General features: G+C 31.2%; 1 protein-coding gene across 1 annotated transcript; it reads left to right on the top strand.

The window, feature by feature from the left end:
* Positions 1 to 6,729: 6,729 nt before the first annotated feature.
* LOC130824346 (QWRF motif-containing protein 2-like) lies at positions 6,730 to 15,226 on the top strand. Its single transcript, XM_057689316.1, has 6 exons — positions 6,730 to 8,555; positions 12,236 to 12,355; positions 13,182 to 13,298; positions 13,386 to 13,475; positions 14,145 to 14,252; positions 14,818 to 15,226. The coding sequence occupies exons 1-6, from the start codon at positions 7,104 to 7,106 to the stop codon at positions 14,869 to 14,871; spliced, it is 1,941 nt and encodes a 646-aa protein (XP_057545299.1). The 5' UTR covers positions 6,730 to 7,103; the 3' UTR covers positions 14,872 to 15,226.
* The last annotated feature ends 1,236 nt before the right edge of the window (positions 15,227 to 16,462 follow it).

Below are 16,462 nucleotides of genomic sequence, written 5' to 3' on the forward strand. Positions count from 1 at the left end.
TCACTATGTGCACTCCCACTAATATTCTTTCCATTTGAAATATAATTTTTTATTAATATTTTTGACATATATTTAGAAGATAAAATATATTTATGTGTGATCTTGTTAGATTCATTTTAATGTATATTTTTTTATTATATATTATTTATAATTGCTTTGAAAATTGTGCAAAAAGTAAATGAGAAAAACAAAAAAGAAAGGGGGAATATTTGACAAAATTAAGGGCCCTGATTTTCCAGATTTACTGGTTGTTTAAGTCAATTATTTAACTCTTACAAAATCAACAATAAAAACAAGTTAATGACAATGCTAAACGGCTTAATCCCAAAAGTTTAAGTTCGGCTACGCAATTAACACTTTATAGGAAAAATTAATATTAATTATCTAATTTTTTACTCGTCCTCTATGAATAATCTAACTTTTAGATTATTTATAATAGTTCAACATTTGTCTTTAGTTTGTTGTGAATTATTCCACTTCTATCTTAGTTTGCTGGTGGCATATCCTATTACTCTCTTCAATCTACACCTGATGTCATGTGTTGGTTTGCCACTAATATTAAGAAAAGATATGGACCACTTTAAACAATAGGGTGACATGTGATTTTAAGAGTAAATTGTTAAAAGAAAAATGAGTAATTTATTAAATATGGAATTTTGAAGGTAAATGCATATTATATATAGAAATGGAACATTTAAGATGAACTTACCTAAAAAAACATTTTTTTTAAATTGGAGGGAATATTACCTATTATTAGTAACTCATATGTTATGGACAAATGTATGAAAAAAGTTAAATTGTTAAATAATAATCTAAAAAATGAAATTACTCACAACGAATTATAAAAGGTTGACTTATAATATCAATTTTCATACTTCATATTATTTTCAATAGTCAATCATATGAATTTTTATTCTCCATCCCTAATTTTCACTACACCCAATTCCCAAACGACTTATCGTTGAGACCAACCGAATAGTGATCTTTTTGATCACCAAAATGAATTATAATTTTGGACGAGAATAGGTAAAATTAAGCATCCAATGGTGATCATGGTTTTTTGATGATCAAATATAAGTGGACTTTACATAATTAATAAAATCAATAAACTTGGTTTAATATTAGATTTTTTTTTAAGCTTTTTTTAATTATTTGAAAAAATAAGTGTCACTTCAAACTATTTATAAAAATAAAAAAACGCTGCTCTTAATAGTGTTTTTATACCCTAATGGACTAGAAACTGGATTGTGGATCAAAGGGAAAAACATTATCAAAAATTGATTCAATAGTTTGATTGTACAAGGATTAGAACCTTGGTTCCATTGAAATTTAAAGCATGCACCACCTACTAAGCGATCTTAACTTCTTTGAAAATATTCAATTATTAGTATTATTTAATATGGAAATAAGTTTCCAAATTGAAATTTTTCAAAAGACTATTAATATCAAATTTTGACTTTTATTGTAAAATTAAGAATAATAGTAGTATCATTTAAGAATATTTTATTTTTCTTTACTTATATCTTAATTTTTAGTTGTTGTATTCTTAATTTTTTTTATTTTTTAATATTCTTTACTTGTAGTAATTAGTAGATAAATTATTACGACTATTCTTATAGCCATAATTGTTTAATATCGACCAGCCCATTAAAGTAACAAAACACTATTAAGAGCAACATTTTCCCTAAAAGCTTATTCAACTCTCCAAATACTTAAAAAGAAGCTTAAAAAAAAGTTCTCTATATTAACTAGCTAATAATACTCTAAAAACTATACTAAAATTCATAATTTTTTCACTCTACAGATAAACATGATTTCCATTTGGTCTTTAATTACAATAGTTTTACTCTTGACAGTTCAATGTCACTTATATTTTTTCATGCAGGTATCTTACTTTAATTGCTGGTATTTAAACATCATAATAATAAATTGATATTTAGAAAATATATTTAAAGACAGATCTATCAAGATTTTACATAAACACATTTTTTCATATAGATTCTCAAGAATTCATAGTAAGTTTAGCACTAAAATTCAATAATTTTATTTGAAAAAGTAAAAAAGAAAAAAGGAGTAAAAACATTAGAAAACTATATATAATTATGATTCTAAAAAGAATTGTTCCATATTTAAAATTTTGATCATAAATAACATTATATAGTTGGTCATAAATATGAATTATTGTTTGCAAAATAGCAAGTAAAATTTAACTTAGGCCACCCCTTTGATATTACCTCAATTCAGAGGTGTTTGTTCATAACATTATTTAGTTAGTCATAAATATGGATTATTGTTTGAAAAACATAGCGAATTTAGAGGTGTTTGTTTAACTCATCAAGTTGGTTTAAAATCGAATTCTATATCTATGTTATTTTTATAAATAATTATAAAAGACCATTTTTAAAGTTGGGTTAAATTTATATTTATTACCAGATCAAATAAATATCAAATCATTATATCTGCCCATTCATCACCAATTTAATCTTGACTCCTCCAGGCTCCTAAGTCTCAACGACCTTGAATCGAAAAGTACAATTATAAATACATGTTGAGGCATTAGTTTCAATTACTCCTATTATTTTTGGTTATTCTTAAATCTTAACAAGATTACAAAGATTGATTGATCACCGTAGCTACTATTTCCATTCACATATGTAATGAGTTAGTAGGATTAGATAAATAATAACAACATCACAACTACTACTATTTTAAACAATTTAATCAAATTAATAAGGGATTAGTCAACTATTTTAAACAATTCATGGACAAATTATACAAGAACTAACCTTGTTCTAGCCTTAGGGATAAATTTAAAAACTTTAGGAGAAGTTTGTTAAAAATAAATCAGTTTTTGCTCCTTCTGGTGACAATAAACTCAACTATATTTTATTTTTAAATAAATCTTTCTACCGATATAAACTCAAATATAACATATTTCTATTTGTTTAACCTACAACGAAACTTTGAAGATACTTACAAATTATAAGTGCCTTTATTTTTAGTAAACATACCTACGAGGTGATTTTATTTGAAAACAAACAATATTAAAATTTATTTTAAATGGATCTACATCAAAATTGGTTTATTATTAAGAATTTTCCAAAAATTAACAATTTTATACTTAATGGGTTTGTTATAGAAAAGTCCATGACTTTTTATAAAGTCATTTCTTGATGTCACCCAATAATATCATAATTTAATCAATCTAATGCGTCTGTTGGATAGATTGTCTTTTACAATAATTTATGTAATTTAAATGACCATTGTACACGACTTCCAATCCATAAATTAAAATTGTCACTCTTTTAAAACGATTTTATAACGGAATATGTGAGATATTCACCTTACTAATAAGTTATATTAGTTGTTACTTATAATTGTCAATTTGACATATTAATCATTCTATAATATAATTAGCTTGTTTCTTGAATTTAATTTTCTAACATAAATTATGCAAATTAAAAGTGCTTATGAAAGAATTTGGACGAGTAGCTTAAGGAGCTTGCCTCAAAAAACTCACCCACATGCCTAAAATTTTAAAATAACTTGCTTATTTTATTTGTTATCATCTGCTTTTTTTAGCGGGAAGACGATTTTTTTTATATTTAAGTATATACCTATATTTTTAATTACAACTTACAACGAAAAGACTAATATTGTTGACTTTAAAATGTGATTTGCTCACATTTTTTCCCTAATATTTATAGGATAATAATATAAATAAACGGCTTTTATGAGCATTTGTACGATATCATAAACTTCTAGGACTAAAAATAAAAATTTACTAATATATGTTAAAAGACCAAACAAAAAATCTACACTTTATAAATAGAAGTATAATTTAAGAGCAAAAAGTTCAGTCAGGGGTGTTTTTGGTAATTGGTTGTTGGTTGTTGGTTGTTGGCTGTTGGTTTTTTTAACTGGCTTATTTAACCAGCTGAAAATGTTGGCTGTTTTTATTGGCTTTTAAGTTAGCTGAAAAAACTAGCTGTTTTTGGAGATGTTTGATAAATTTGAGTATTGATTGTTTATTGTTTATTAGAGCAGCTTTTTCATTTTGGCTTAAAAGTTAGCTTTTTAGTTGCTTTCAAAACCATTTACCACATACTTTTTTTGACTGTTTGACCAACCAACAAGCCAAAAGCCAACCAAAAAGCTAAGAACCAAACACCCCAATAATCTATTGCAAAATAAATGGGAGAATAAGCTTTTCGGTGGATATTTTCTTATATAGTTCGCCTGCCCACTCAGCTTTAACGTCATTTTAGTTAGTCCAAACTTAAAACTTTTTTCAGAAAATTTTCATGTTTTATTATACGAGCCTGACTAGTAATCCACCCATAAAAAATTTTAATACAAACAAAAATGTCATAACAGCAATACATTTTATTCTATTTAGGCTAAGATGATGAAAGAAGAGGGCTAAAAAAAACAAGACTTAGTTTTCATAATTAATTCAAAGACCTAATGTTTAATTGCTTCATACATACGTAACGTCTCCAACCATTAAAAACACCCAAAGTGCTTACGGTTAAGATCCAATAATAAGTGATCAACAGGAAAAACGTGGCAATGATTCTCCATTAAAAAAGGTTAGCAAACTAATAAAATAATTAAATAAACAATTAAGCTTATAGACCGTCACATCATGAGATGAACCTATAAAATTAATCCATTTCTATAATTTATCACTTTAAGATTGACTATAAAAAATCATTACTTTAAAACTATAAGTAATTATTCAAGACAGTAAATATATATTAGTCCAATATAAATAATGTCACCGTAAAACCGTTTAATTTGAGAATGTAGAATAAACAAATGTTAGAATAATGGAGATAAAATAAGTGATGTGACATAGAATCTTGATGGTTTAATTAAAATAATTAGTTAAAGTTAATTAATAATAAGAATAATAATAAGGTGGTGTAGCCTTTTTAATTACAATTGCAAGCCAAGCTTTAACCAATTTGATTTGATAAGTTAGTTGTTAAGGATGGACTGTCATTGTCATAATATTTCTTTTTTCTTTTCTTTTCTTTTCCAACCTTTTTTTAATTTATTAGTTTCCTTCTTACCAAAGTATTTTTTTTTTATAATCATTGCTTCTACTTTATACATGTGATCATTCTGTTATTATTGTTATATTAGTCATTAGTCTAGTTTTAAAGTTCGCCTTATTTTGATAAAAAATCTCTCATAAAAATAATTAAAGGGGGCGTCCGCTTTAAAATATTTGCTAAGACTATTTAAGCTTACATATATTATTACAGGTATAGGCTACAACTAATACTACGAGCAGTTAAACAAGATCTTATTTGAATTATTTAATCATCTTTATCATTTAAAATATAAATTATTAAAATAAAACATAAAATTATATAAAAAATCAAATATAATCAGTACTATGATAAAAAGAGTTACCAATATATTTTTATATAACTTTAAATTAAAAAAATATATGTATACTAGTACTATTTTATTACTACAAACATATACCTTAAAGTTATTTAGAAATTGACAATTAAGCTGAATATTTTGGGCTTATGCATCTAGGTTTAGAGCACATAATAAGAGCATTAAATCTGTTATTCTATTACAATTAGAGCTGTTAGTCGGTTTAATGTTGGATCAAAATGAGTTAAATTTTTAAATAGTTCCAGTGGGTCCGAGTCAATTTTAGATTTGATCCGTTATGACCCATTTTGGAAACGTTTATCTAGTGATCATTTAGTCCGATTTTTTAGTTCGCTAGGTGCACTCGACTTTTAGTCCAAACAAAGAGATGAAGAATTAGAGTTCCAAATTTTAATAAGTATAATAGCCGAAAAAGCTCTTATGTGAACCTGATTTACACTATTTTAGTATAGACCAATTGGATGCTACTATAACTAGTATATGTAATAGGAGTAATAGAAATGTATCCACAATGATGCACGTCCTTTTCAATAAACTCAAGAAACAAATACAAGCTTTATTATACTTCACGTCATAATACTCCAAAAATATCTGATTATAACCCTTTTCTTTTTAATTGATGTACTATTAATTTTCATGTACCCAATATTTATTTAGTTGACATGATTAGCCAGTTAAATTAATCACTCAAATTAGCTATAATTATCAACTATTTTCTAAAGCTCAAAGTTTTTCATTACACGAATTCGAAAAATTGCAAAATAAAATTAATTGACAATAACATTGTTTAATACTTCATCTATTTTGAAATACTCGTCACATTACGGTCATTGATATTATGATCATTCAATTATTTTATATATTGCGGCTAATGTGTAAGGGAAAATATAGTCAATTAGGATTCTAGTTAAATCGTTTAATCGCAATGATCAAAATATAAACGATCAAAATAACGCAATGAGTTGCGCAAAAAGTCAAATATAGTAAGTACTTTCTTCATTTCAAATACTTGTAACATTTGACTTTTCAGATACTTTAATGCACCAATCTAAATATCTCTAATTATGTATAATAAAAAATTATAAAAAATTAATATTAATAATCTTTTCATTGAATTGAATCAAATAAGATCCAATTTAATTTTTTTAACTAAAAAATTAAAAATTAATCACATTGATAAATAAATAATGGATCATTTTATAATGTTGCAAGTGTAAAGTGTACCTATTAAAACTAATGGGAGGATAAAGTAACATTAATTTTGATAAAAAAAAATTGATTAACGTAACGTCTCTCCAAAGATAGACAAAACCCAAACAAAAAACTTGACTGAATTCTGTATTCCCTTTTTATGTCTTCTTTCTCTTTCTTCTTCACCGACCTCACTCTTTCTTCACTGCACTCTTCTCACTTTTTTAATCCATTTTTCTCCCCTGCAATTAACCAACAACTGTCGAATCTTCTCTTGTAGTAGTATTAGTGAAATACCCATTTTCTTGTTACTTTCATTCCCACAAATTACTGTTTTCTGTAATTGAAAAGCTGTTTTATGGCCTTGGAATGCTAAATCTGCTTCAATCTTCATCTGGGTATCTTAAATTTTTCTGGGTTTTGGAGATTTGATGGTTTAAGCATTCCAATTTTGCAATGTGAGATGGGATTTATGTGTTTTTGATGGTTAATACATGGCTGTTTTACAAGACCCATCAAGTACAAGACCACCATTGTTGCGTTCAGAGAGAGGAAATGGAGGTTATGTTAATTCGCAAAGGAGAATTAGAGGAAGGGAAGTTCCTTCAAGGTATATGTCAATGTCTTCTTCTTCTAATTCTAATTCTAATTCTAGTTTGAATAATAGCACAACAACTAGTACAATTACAAATGATAGTACTAATTCAACTTCTAGTTCATCAATTTCTAGAAGATTTCCCTCTCCCGTAGTAAGTAGGAATAATGGGAGAAGTTTAGATACTTCTAAAAGGTCTCAATCTGTTGATAGAAGAAGATCTGGGACACCTAAACCTACCACAGTTGTGGGAAATGGTGGTGAAATTTCAGCTGCCACTAAACTACTTGTTACCTCAACTAGGCGTTTATCTGTCTCTTTCCAAGGTGAATCATTTTCTCTTCCTATTAGTAAAACAAAGGCTGTGAATCAGGGTGGTTGTAATAATAGTAGTAATGTTAGAAAAGGAGGTACTCCTGAGAGGAGGAAAAGTACCCCTTTAAGGGGGAAGGTTGATGGGGGAGGTGGTGATCAGATTGAGTATTCGAATGTGAACTCGAGTTTGAATTCGAAGCCCAGAGATCAGCATCGATGGCCTGCTAGAACCCGGCAATTAAATATGTTGTCTAGGAGTTTAGATTGTTCTAACGACGAGGGTAAGCAGTTTCTTGGATCTAGTGTTGTGGGTAGGGGTTTAAAGGAGTCATTGCTTGATGATAGTAGAAGGGTTTCCTTTGATGGGATGTTGAATCTTGAATCTGATAATGGTGATGTTTTGAATGGGATTAGAGGTGGGTTGGATGCAAATTCGATGAATGATTCATCGGTTCCTTCTGATCTTACAGCTTCGGATACTGATAGTGTTTCTTCTGGTAGCACCTCTGGAGCACATGAAATTCATGGTGGGGCTCATGGGCGTAGTTTACCCCATGGCATTGTGGTCTCTGCTAGGTTTTGGCAAGAGACGAATATGCGGTTAAGGCGACTACAGGATCCTGGACTCGGGTTGTCATCGAGTCCTACATCGAAGTTTGTTACTCCTCCCAAGTTGAGCCAGTCAAGAAAGTTCAGTGATGGGCCTATGTCATCTCCAAGGGCTATGTCATCACCTATTCGGGGAGCTATTAGGGCCGCCTCACCTAGTAAGGTTTTCAACACCTCAGCATCATCTCCGATGCGAGGACTTAGCCCATCCAGGGTAAGAAGTTCGATTGGTAGTGCCTATGGTAGTAGTCCTTGGGATACACCATCTGTTCTAAGCTTTGCTGTTGATGTTCGAAGAGGTAAAGTTGGGGAAAATGAAATTGTTGATGCCCACCAGTTGAGACTTCTTTATAACAGACACTTGCAATGGAGGTTTGTAAATGCTAGAGCAGATGCTTCTTTGTCGGTGCAAAGGCGAAATGCTGAGGTATATTACTGTTATCTGTGAATTCTTTGTTTCACATTTGCACTTATCTTTGTTGTTTATCTGATGTGACCAAGGTTTTATTTGTATTTAAGAACTTATATCTGATTAGCTTATCAAGTTGATAAAGTTTCTGGATATGTCACTTTTCACATGTTGAGTAGATGTGTAGTGCATTGCATATCTGTGACCACTCTGCCTTCACTGCATGGGAAGAACTGTACCAGTGTACCCATACCATCTTTATAGAGTTCGTTGATGCGAAAGGGAAAGGGGAAGTATTTTGGTTTTGATCAAATCCGCCACTGCTAATTTAATCATTCGGTATCTGTCGCACATATTTTGAGGTGAAAACATGCTATAATGCAGATTTTGATTGTTCTACAATTTTTTCCGCATTGTCATGTTTCCATCTCTGAACAGTTATTCAATTGATTTTTTTTTCTGTGATGGTTTATGATCATTTGGACGTCATTGGCTATTGAGCTTTCTAGAAAGTGTGATGATACTTCTGAAGCCAATTTAAGAGCAATGATAGAAATGACGTATGATTTGGCTGATTTTTATTGAAGACGACTTTTTTCCTATAAGTCAATGATGTGATAGTCATTGTGGATTGTGGAACTCGATAGGAGGAACATAGAAATTGAAGTTCATATGTTTCCATTGTCAAATATTTAGGAGTCTATAAAATTGAATTTTTTAATGAGGGTAATAGTTGGGTTTGCTAGTGTTGTCATCCCATTAGCGGCACATCTCCCACTTGGAAGTTGATGCCTACTCAATTGAAATATTGGAACACCTCTACATTGACACCTATGAGGCTAGTTTGCGTGCTCTTTTATCTTGTCACCCAAGCGGCCAAGCCTAAAACTAGTGGTGTTTTAAAGAAAGAGTAATCTCTTGTATACAAATTTGACATTTGACGCGTAGAAATAGTTTAGGGGTATAGACAAGAGTGATAGGTATGCTTTTGTTAGGTGGTTTTGACGGGCTGAAAAGTTGGCTTGAGTTTGGTGACAATTAATAGCACCATATTTCAATTAAAATTTTTATTAGGTGATTATTTAAATAAAGAAAAATGTAAACAAGGTGTTCTATGTGAAATTGAACTCATTAGGTAATTATGGGCACTTTTTCCTATAGTTTCTTTTCGGTCCATCCAGTTCAATGATTTCATTATATATATCCACTACTAAGTACTTGGAACTTGGAAATAAGTTAAGGGTGTTGCATGCATATGGAAAGCTAATAACTATAGCTAGGTTGGACTCGAAATGTTATTGTATTGAGTTGATAGTTGATACTGGTGTGTAAATTAAGAATAATAAAGCGTGAAATGTTGAAAGTATTACTAAATACTCACCATAATGTTAGAACAAGGTCGCATCGCATCGCCTTCATTTTAAAGGTTTTAAAAAAACCTAATTGGCATTTCACGTGTTGTAAAGGTGTAAAAAATATGTGATTCGGGCCGTTTTGAGGATATGTCATGCTTTCGGCTGATATTTGGAGTTATGGTAACTGCACCACTCTTGTTACCATATCACCGATCTGTTATCGCGATAGCAGCCATTACCGCATTTTTGCACTATGTTACTAACAATGTGAAGCTTTTTCATAACTAGCAATTCATTTGCACAACTTTTTATTGTAAATTTAAGAGAATTAGATAAAGTGAACATAGGTATAGACAAGTTTACTTGCAAATAAACAAGTTCTAATTATCAGATGTTTAGGGTTGGATCTAAATAAGTTATGCATTTCTCTCTCTCGTTAAAACAAGAGAAGGAAGATATCTTTCCTTGCTAATTTCTATACCCAGTTAAAATTAGGTGTACTAGTCTCATAGTGAGCTAGATGATCGGGCACGGCACCCTATTCATATTTGTAGCTTCTTAAAGATGCTAGTAGAATAAACCCCTTCGTTCTATAACATGTGTTTACATAACTATGATACGGCCAATTGTCTTATAAGTTGGGATTGTCTTCAAATGCCAAATGACAATGAATGCCAATTGTCTTACATTGTAAAATGTGTTATAACCTGGATTATTCTAGTTGGGCTTAGGTCTTGTAAGTTCGATGAGAATTCTCACACATCCCAACTCAAGCTTGATGAAAATACAGAAGCTTTCTTATAAATAACATGCTTCTTTTTTCTTGGTTTTTGGTGGAGAGGATTTCCTTGGTTGTGCATTTTAGAAGGGTCATACATATGTAATGTTAAGAAATGCAGTATGTTCGCATGCATCAAACAATTGCCGTCCTTTGGAGAGGATTTCTTCACAAGGAATCAAAATATTGTAGTATTAGTTGCATAATATATGTTTGCAAGCAGAGTTTTCAAATTGACTTGAACTATGCTAGTTTCTGTAGGCTGCCTTGACTTCTACTTTCTTTCATGATAAAATCTTGTCATTTGGTTCTTCTCTTAGTCTGGGCTCAATGAGATACGTAAGGTCCACGGCTTCACGCTTTATATGCTTTTTTAGCCTATGGCACTTTTGGTTTTCTTTATCAATAAACCTTTTTACTAATATCTCATAGAACAATTAGACAAAAACATGATTGTCTTAGTGGGAGAAAGAAAAAAAAAGGGAAAGTTTTCTCGTTTTTGAAGAGAGAGAAATAAACAAAGGAAAATAAAGAATTGCTTGGAGTCCTTAATGTAAGCGGGTTTCTCTCTGAGTGCAATGATAACAAATCTGCTTCAAAATTGTTTTTTTTTTTTTTACCTTTTTACTAATATCTCATTGAACAATGATAACAAATGTTGTAGATCTTTTATGCAACCATAATATTAATCTCATATTGTTTGGAGTATCAAATATGCTTTAAAATTGTTTTTTAAGCTTTTGAGCAAAAACATATGCCTCATCTGCTGGAAGCTCGTTGCACTTAGGCTCCAACACCCTTTTGTGGCTTGGTGCACCTTGCACCTTTTAGAACCAAGCCTTATCCATATATTTTTTGGCAAGGCTTAGTTAAGTGCCTTTTTTGTCGAAATGTTTTCTGGTGCATCATCCAAAAGTTAGAGTCGCTTCAAAATTTGACACTGTTCACAAGTTCAGAAATTTATGATAAAGGTTTGTGGCATTTCAAGTATACCTAGTTTTTTCTTGGAATGCATCATAAAACACTTCCATGTTTTTTTTTTCCAATTATCTTATTAAACTTGTGACAATATGATAATAGATAGAAATGAATGGAGGAGAATATATGTGAATGATATATTTTTTAGTAGTAGATAGTACTATCCTCCGTTTTTAATTATTATACTCTCAAAAACGTCTCACATGAAGGGAAAAAGTGTAACAATTAAAAAATGGAGGATTGTATTAAATCGGGCCGCCTAAAATGTGAATGTTGATATCAACGATCTCTCACGTTGATTTTGTTGTTGTATATGTGGAACCTCCCTTTTCGATCTTAAAAGATTAAACTTTAATCCTGAACACCGACGTGTGGAAAATGGTTTATTTGAACTGTGATGAAAATCTTCCATATGGATTTTACTGATTACATATAGCAGTTTTTTTGTTTGCTTGGATTTATTTTTATCATTTCTTGGATACTGCTTTGCAAGATTATTGATTACCATAAAATGATTTCTGTTTAATTATGTTGAAAGTTTCATACTTCCATTCCATTACATTAATAGATATATTTGGATCTTGCAGAAGAATATGTGGAATGCGTGGATAACAATAACTGCTCTACGTGATTCTGTTAGATATAAAAGAACACAATTACAGCTACTGAGGCAAAAGCTTAAGCTAAGCTCCATCCTCCGAGGACAAGTAAGTTTAATATCCTTGACCGATTGATTCTTGCATTGTGAAAGTTTTTGAAGTTCATCTATTTTTTCTCTCCCGGGTTTTGCACATAGGATTTATTTTCTTTGTCATCTTGTTATTGCTATACATAAAATAAAGGAATCCCTTGCGTATGAGGAATTGACTAATTAGCTCTTTACCGATCTGGTGGAAATCATGGAAAAACATTTAAATTTTCATGTTAATTTTTTTTAACATTTGAAAATAAGTTATAATAGTGGGTAAAAAAGCTTTCTTCTTAGTATTGAAATATTGACCCAAATTTTACCGGGTAACTCTAAAATAGCAATGTGAACTCTTATGGTTACCAAATTTCAGAAAGATAGATCAAGTAGATAGTGTCATGGTCAGATTTTTGGGTTGGATCAAATTGAGAGGTCTACCAGTAATGTTAAATTTACTATTTATCCTATTGGATTTTGTGAACATGGGATTTTGTGAATATGTATGTAAGATGTTAGTTTTCGACATTTTTGATATTTCGATGGAAGTCAAATATTTATACACAATTATTTTTGGATTGTAATGCACTGTAGTAAAATGGCTTGTTAATGTTTACTATCGAGGGTCAATCGTGAACAACCTCTTTGTTTGTACAAAGGTAGGGTTGTATTAATCTGTCTTCAAACTTATGCTTTGGTGTAAGCCGAGGTGGGAGCCACTTAATGACAGTGAGTTAATGAAATATGTGTTTAAGAAGCAACATCTACATGGTATTATTGTGGTTAATTTTTTCTGATGTTGATTTTGAGATTGGACAACTGATTGATTTACATTATTTCGTTTGTAGATTGCATATTTGGAAGAGTGGTCCCGTCTTGATAAAGATCACTCCAGTTCCATGCAAGGAGCTATTGAAGCATTGAAAGCTAGCACTCTCCGTCTTCCAGTAGTTGGGGGAGCAACTGTATGTAATCGATTGATATAATACTTCTAAGTCCAGGATTGGATGATATAGTTTTGTATTGATCCATTTGCTTATGGTGCTTAACAGGCGGATATTCAGAGAGTGAAGGAAGCTGTTGCATCAGCTGTTGATGTGATGCACTCCATGGCGACTTCGACATACTCTCTTTCGGCAAAGGTAATGGCTCCACTCTAAATCTGTTCATAGGTTCATGTGTTGGGAAATAGTGGTAAAGAAAATTCAATTTTGTCGTGAGATTGCAAGAGGGTCAAGTGCGGTGGCAAAAGATTAAGCTAATGCTCGAAGCCCCATAATATGTTCTACGCCCTCTGTCATTTTGAGTTTGCATCATATGGCTCAAATGTACGGCAGCTTTTTGAGTCATATTGTGCAAATTCAAAGAGACATAGGGAGTATAGTCTATATTATACTCCTCGTGTCCTTTTGAGTTTGCATCAAATGACTCAAATATGCGAGAGTTTTTTGAGTCATATAGTGCAAACTCAAAGAGACAGAAGGAGTATAGTCTATCACGAATCACGCCCCTCACACTAGAGCCTTTGGCCAGAAATGTGGATGCAAGACAACCCTATTCATACCTGACACTAAATTTTTCACTTGAAATGGAATGTATTAGATTCGAACCTATAACTTTTTTGTCGTTTTGGCTTTTGATATCATATCAAGTGACCATCTACACAAAACGCTTGAGCTAACAGTTGAAACACCATGATATGCTATATACTCTATACAAGAGAAATTCTATTGCACTGAACATCATTTTCTATAACAATTCTTTCTCCCGGTATTCGTCTAAAAGATAGAAAATCTTGTGTGTATTTGTAGGTAGAGGAGGTAAATTCCTTGGTGGCCGAGCTATCAAAAGTTGCTTCTAAGGAAAGGATCATGCTAGAAAAGTGCAAAGAAGTTTTGTCCTCGTTAGACGCCTTGCAGGTTCAATCTTGAAACTTGACTTTATAGTATTTATGATAGGCTCTATCGAACCTCTTCATTTCACCTCGTGTACCCGTGTCCTATCTCTAACAATCTAGCACGGGTACGACACTTCATTTTTTTCATCAAAATCATTAGAAATAGTTGAGTCAGACACTTTGACATATACTTAAACGCAACTCGAGTACTCTAGCGGCCGGTTTGGTTAGTGGTACTAAATGGTAATCATGAAAATGATTTATAGTGTAAAATTTGATCAAAAGTTCCATATCATTCTCATGGTAATGAAACTTTGATCAAAAAAATTTTTTTTTGGTTACAAATTTCCATTACCACCTAATACCACCTCTCCCAATGGTAATTGCCTTGGAATGAATTTTATATAGAAAATGAGATGATTGAAGTTGAACAAGCATGACCATCAAGGTAACCAAGAGATTTTTCAACCAAAATTACACTAGTTTTTCATTCACATTACCACCATTTACACCACCTACGAAACGGGCCGTAAATTCTAAAGTAGTTTCTGATGTTTCTTGTAAAATATATATACTTCTCGAAACAGGTGAAAGATTGTAGCTTGAGGACGCATAAAATGCAGCTTAACCGCCACAATTAGGCTGACAACACGTCTGTAGATCTAATATTGGGTTAACAATTGAATTTATATAAACAACTGCTAACACACACAGACGGCTTTGTTGATGGTAGAGGGAAGCACAGACCGGAGATAACGAGAGCTGGATGGATGACTTTAGATTGGCTCACATTATAGGCATTTGTTTTCTTTTTCTGATCTGCTAAGCTGTGTTTCATGTCTTTAAAGCATTGTATTCTCTTAATCCATGTAATCAGTTGTATCCACGGTTGCTTCTGTTCTATGTTACATTTCTTTGATCGTGAATGATGTATGTAAATAGTAATATCCGAGTCACTCGAGTAGTTTTAGTTTTGCATTTATGCTATTGCCTAAAGTCTTGTTTTTTTCGCTTAAAATTTTACGGGATGTTAGTGTAAGTTCCAAATCACCTATGCATGAAGGTGAGTTTGATCGCTTTGTTGCTCACATCATAGCATGCATGCGCTATGGAGGATCATGGGGGTTGTGTAATAGGGCTTGAGTTTTTGATATTTAGAACCTTGGTTGAAGGTTTGGATGAAGCAAGAGAGATTTTTGAAGTTTCTGGAATAAGATAAAAAGTGCCTTGGATAAAATAAGGAGGTACACAAAGTGTGCCTTGAACAAGGCGAGGAGTTAAGCAAGGGGTGTCTTGAACGAGGCAAGACAACAGGTCGTAAAAGGCTACTGAAGTGAGTGCTTGTTTGAGTGCCCTGGTGTAGGCCTAATTTTGCGATTTTTGATTTGGCTTAAACTTGTTGGCATGTTTGGGCTTTGGGCTAGGGTTTATTCTAATGTTTTAGATACTATATAAGGTCCGTGAATCAAATTTAAACATATGTAGAGTGGACTAATCCAAGGGAAAGAGAGGTTGAGAGCCTAGAGTTTCTCTTAAAGTACATAGTGATTTCCATTAAAGTTGAAAACTTTGAGCTTGGAGTTTGTTCTTAGACATGGTGAGGTTTTTTTAATATATTGTTTAATTAGTTAATAAAATAAAAGAAACTAGAACAATCTCAAGTATTATTTGTAATAAACATTGATTTTTTGTTGAGTGTGCTTTTATTCTTTCATTGTTGAAAGAATTATTTGTTCAAAACACCCTTAAAGGCTTTTAGAAATTATATTTGAGTTTTTTTTTTAAAATTTTTTTTTAATGAATTATAACCATTATAAATCAACGATTAGGTATGTAGATGATGATTATACATTGTAAAAGCCATCAATGGAATGAGTATTAAGAAAATAGTAGAGTTTAGAGATCATTAAATTGTGTGAATAAAACTAAAAGTGATAAAAAAATAAAAAAAAATATGGATAAACATAAAAAAACCCGTAGTGAATACTTTTTTAAATGAAAATTTTTTTAAGCTAAAACGGACAAAAATAAAAATTGTCCCCAAAATTCAAAGGAACCTAAGAAATATAAGGGTGCTTTTGTTATTGTTTGTGTTTGCAAGCTAGTTGATTAAGATATTAATTAGCATTTTAAAATATTCTGCAAGAATTTTAAATCGTTTAATTAAACCTTGCAGTGAAGTATACTGTATATATTAGGTACTTCTTGTTCACACTCAACTGTATACTCTTG

This window comes from Amaranthus tricolor, chromosome 9, assembly GCF_026212465.1.
Source record: "Amaranthus tricolor cultivar Red isolate AtriRed21 chromosome 9, ASM2621246v1, whole genome shotgun sequence".
Classification (NCBI taxonomy): domain Eukaryota; kingdom Viridiplantae; phylum Streptophyta; class Magnoliopsida; order Caryophyllales; family Amaranthaceae; genus Amaranthus; species Amaranthus tricolor.

Coding starts and splice junctions, on each gene's coding strand:
- LOC130824346 (XM_057689316.1), top strand. CDS start 7,104: ATGGCTGTTTTACAAGACCCATCAAGTACAAGACCACCATTGTTGCGT. Junction 8,556..12,235: donor TGCAAAGGCGAAATGCTGAG/GTATATTACTGT, acceptor TGGATCTTGCAG/AAGAATATGTGGAATGCGTG. Junction 14,253..14,817: donor CCTCGTTAGACGCCTTGCAG/GTTCAATCTTGA, acceptor TTCTCGAAACAG/GTGAAAGATTGTAGCTTGAG.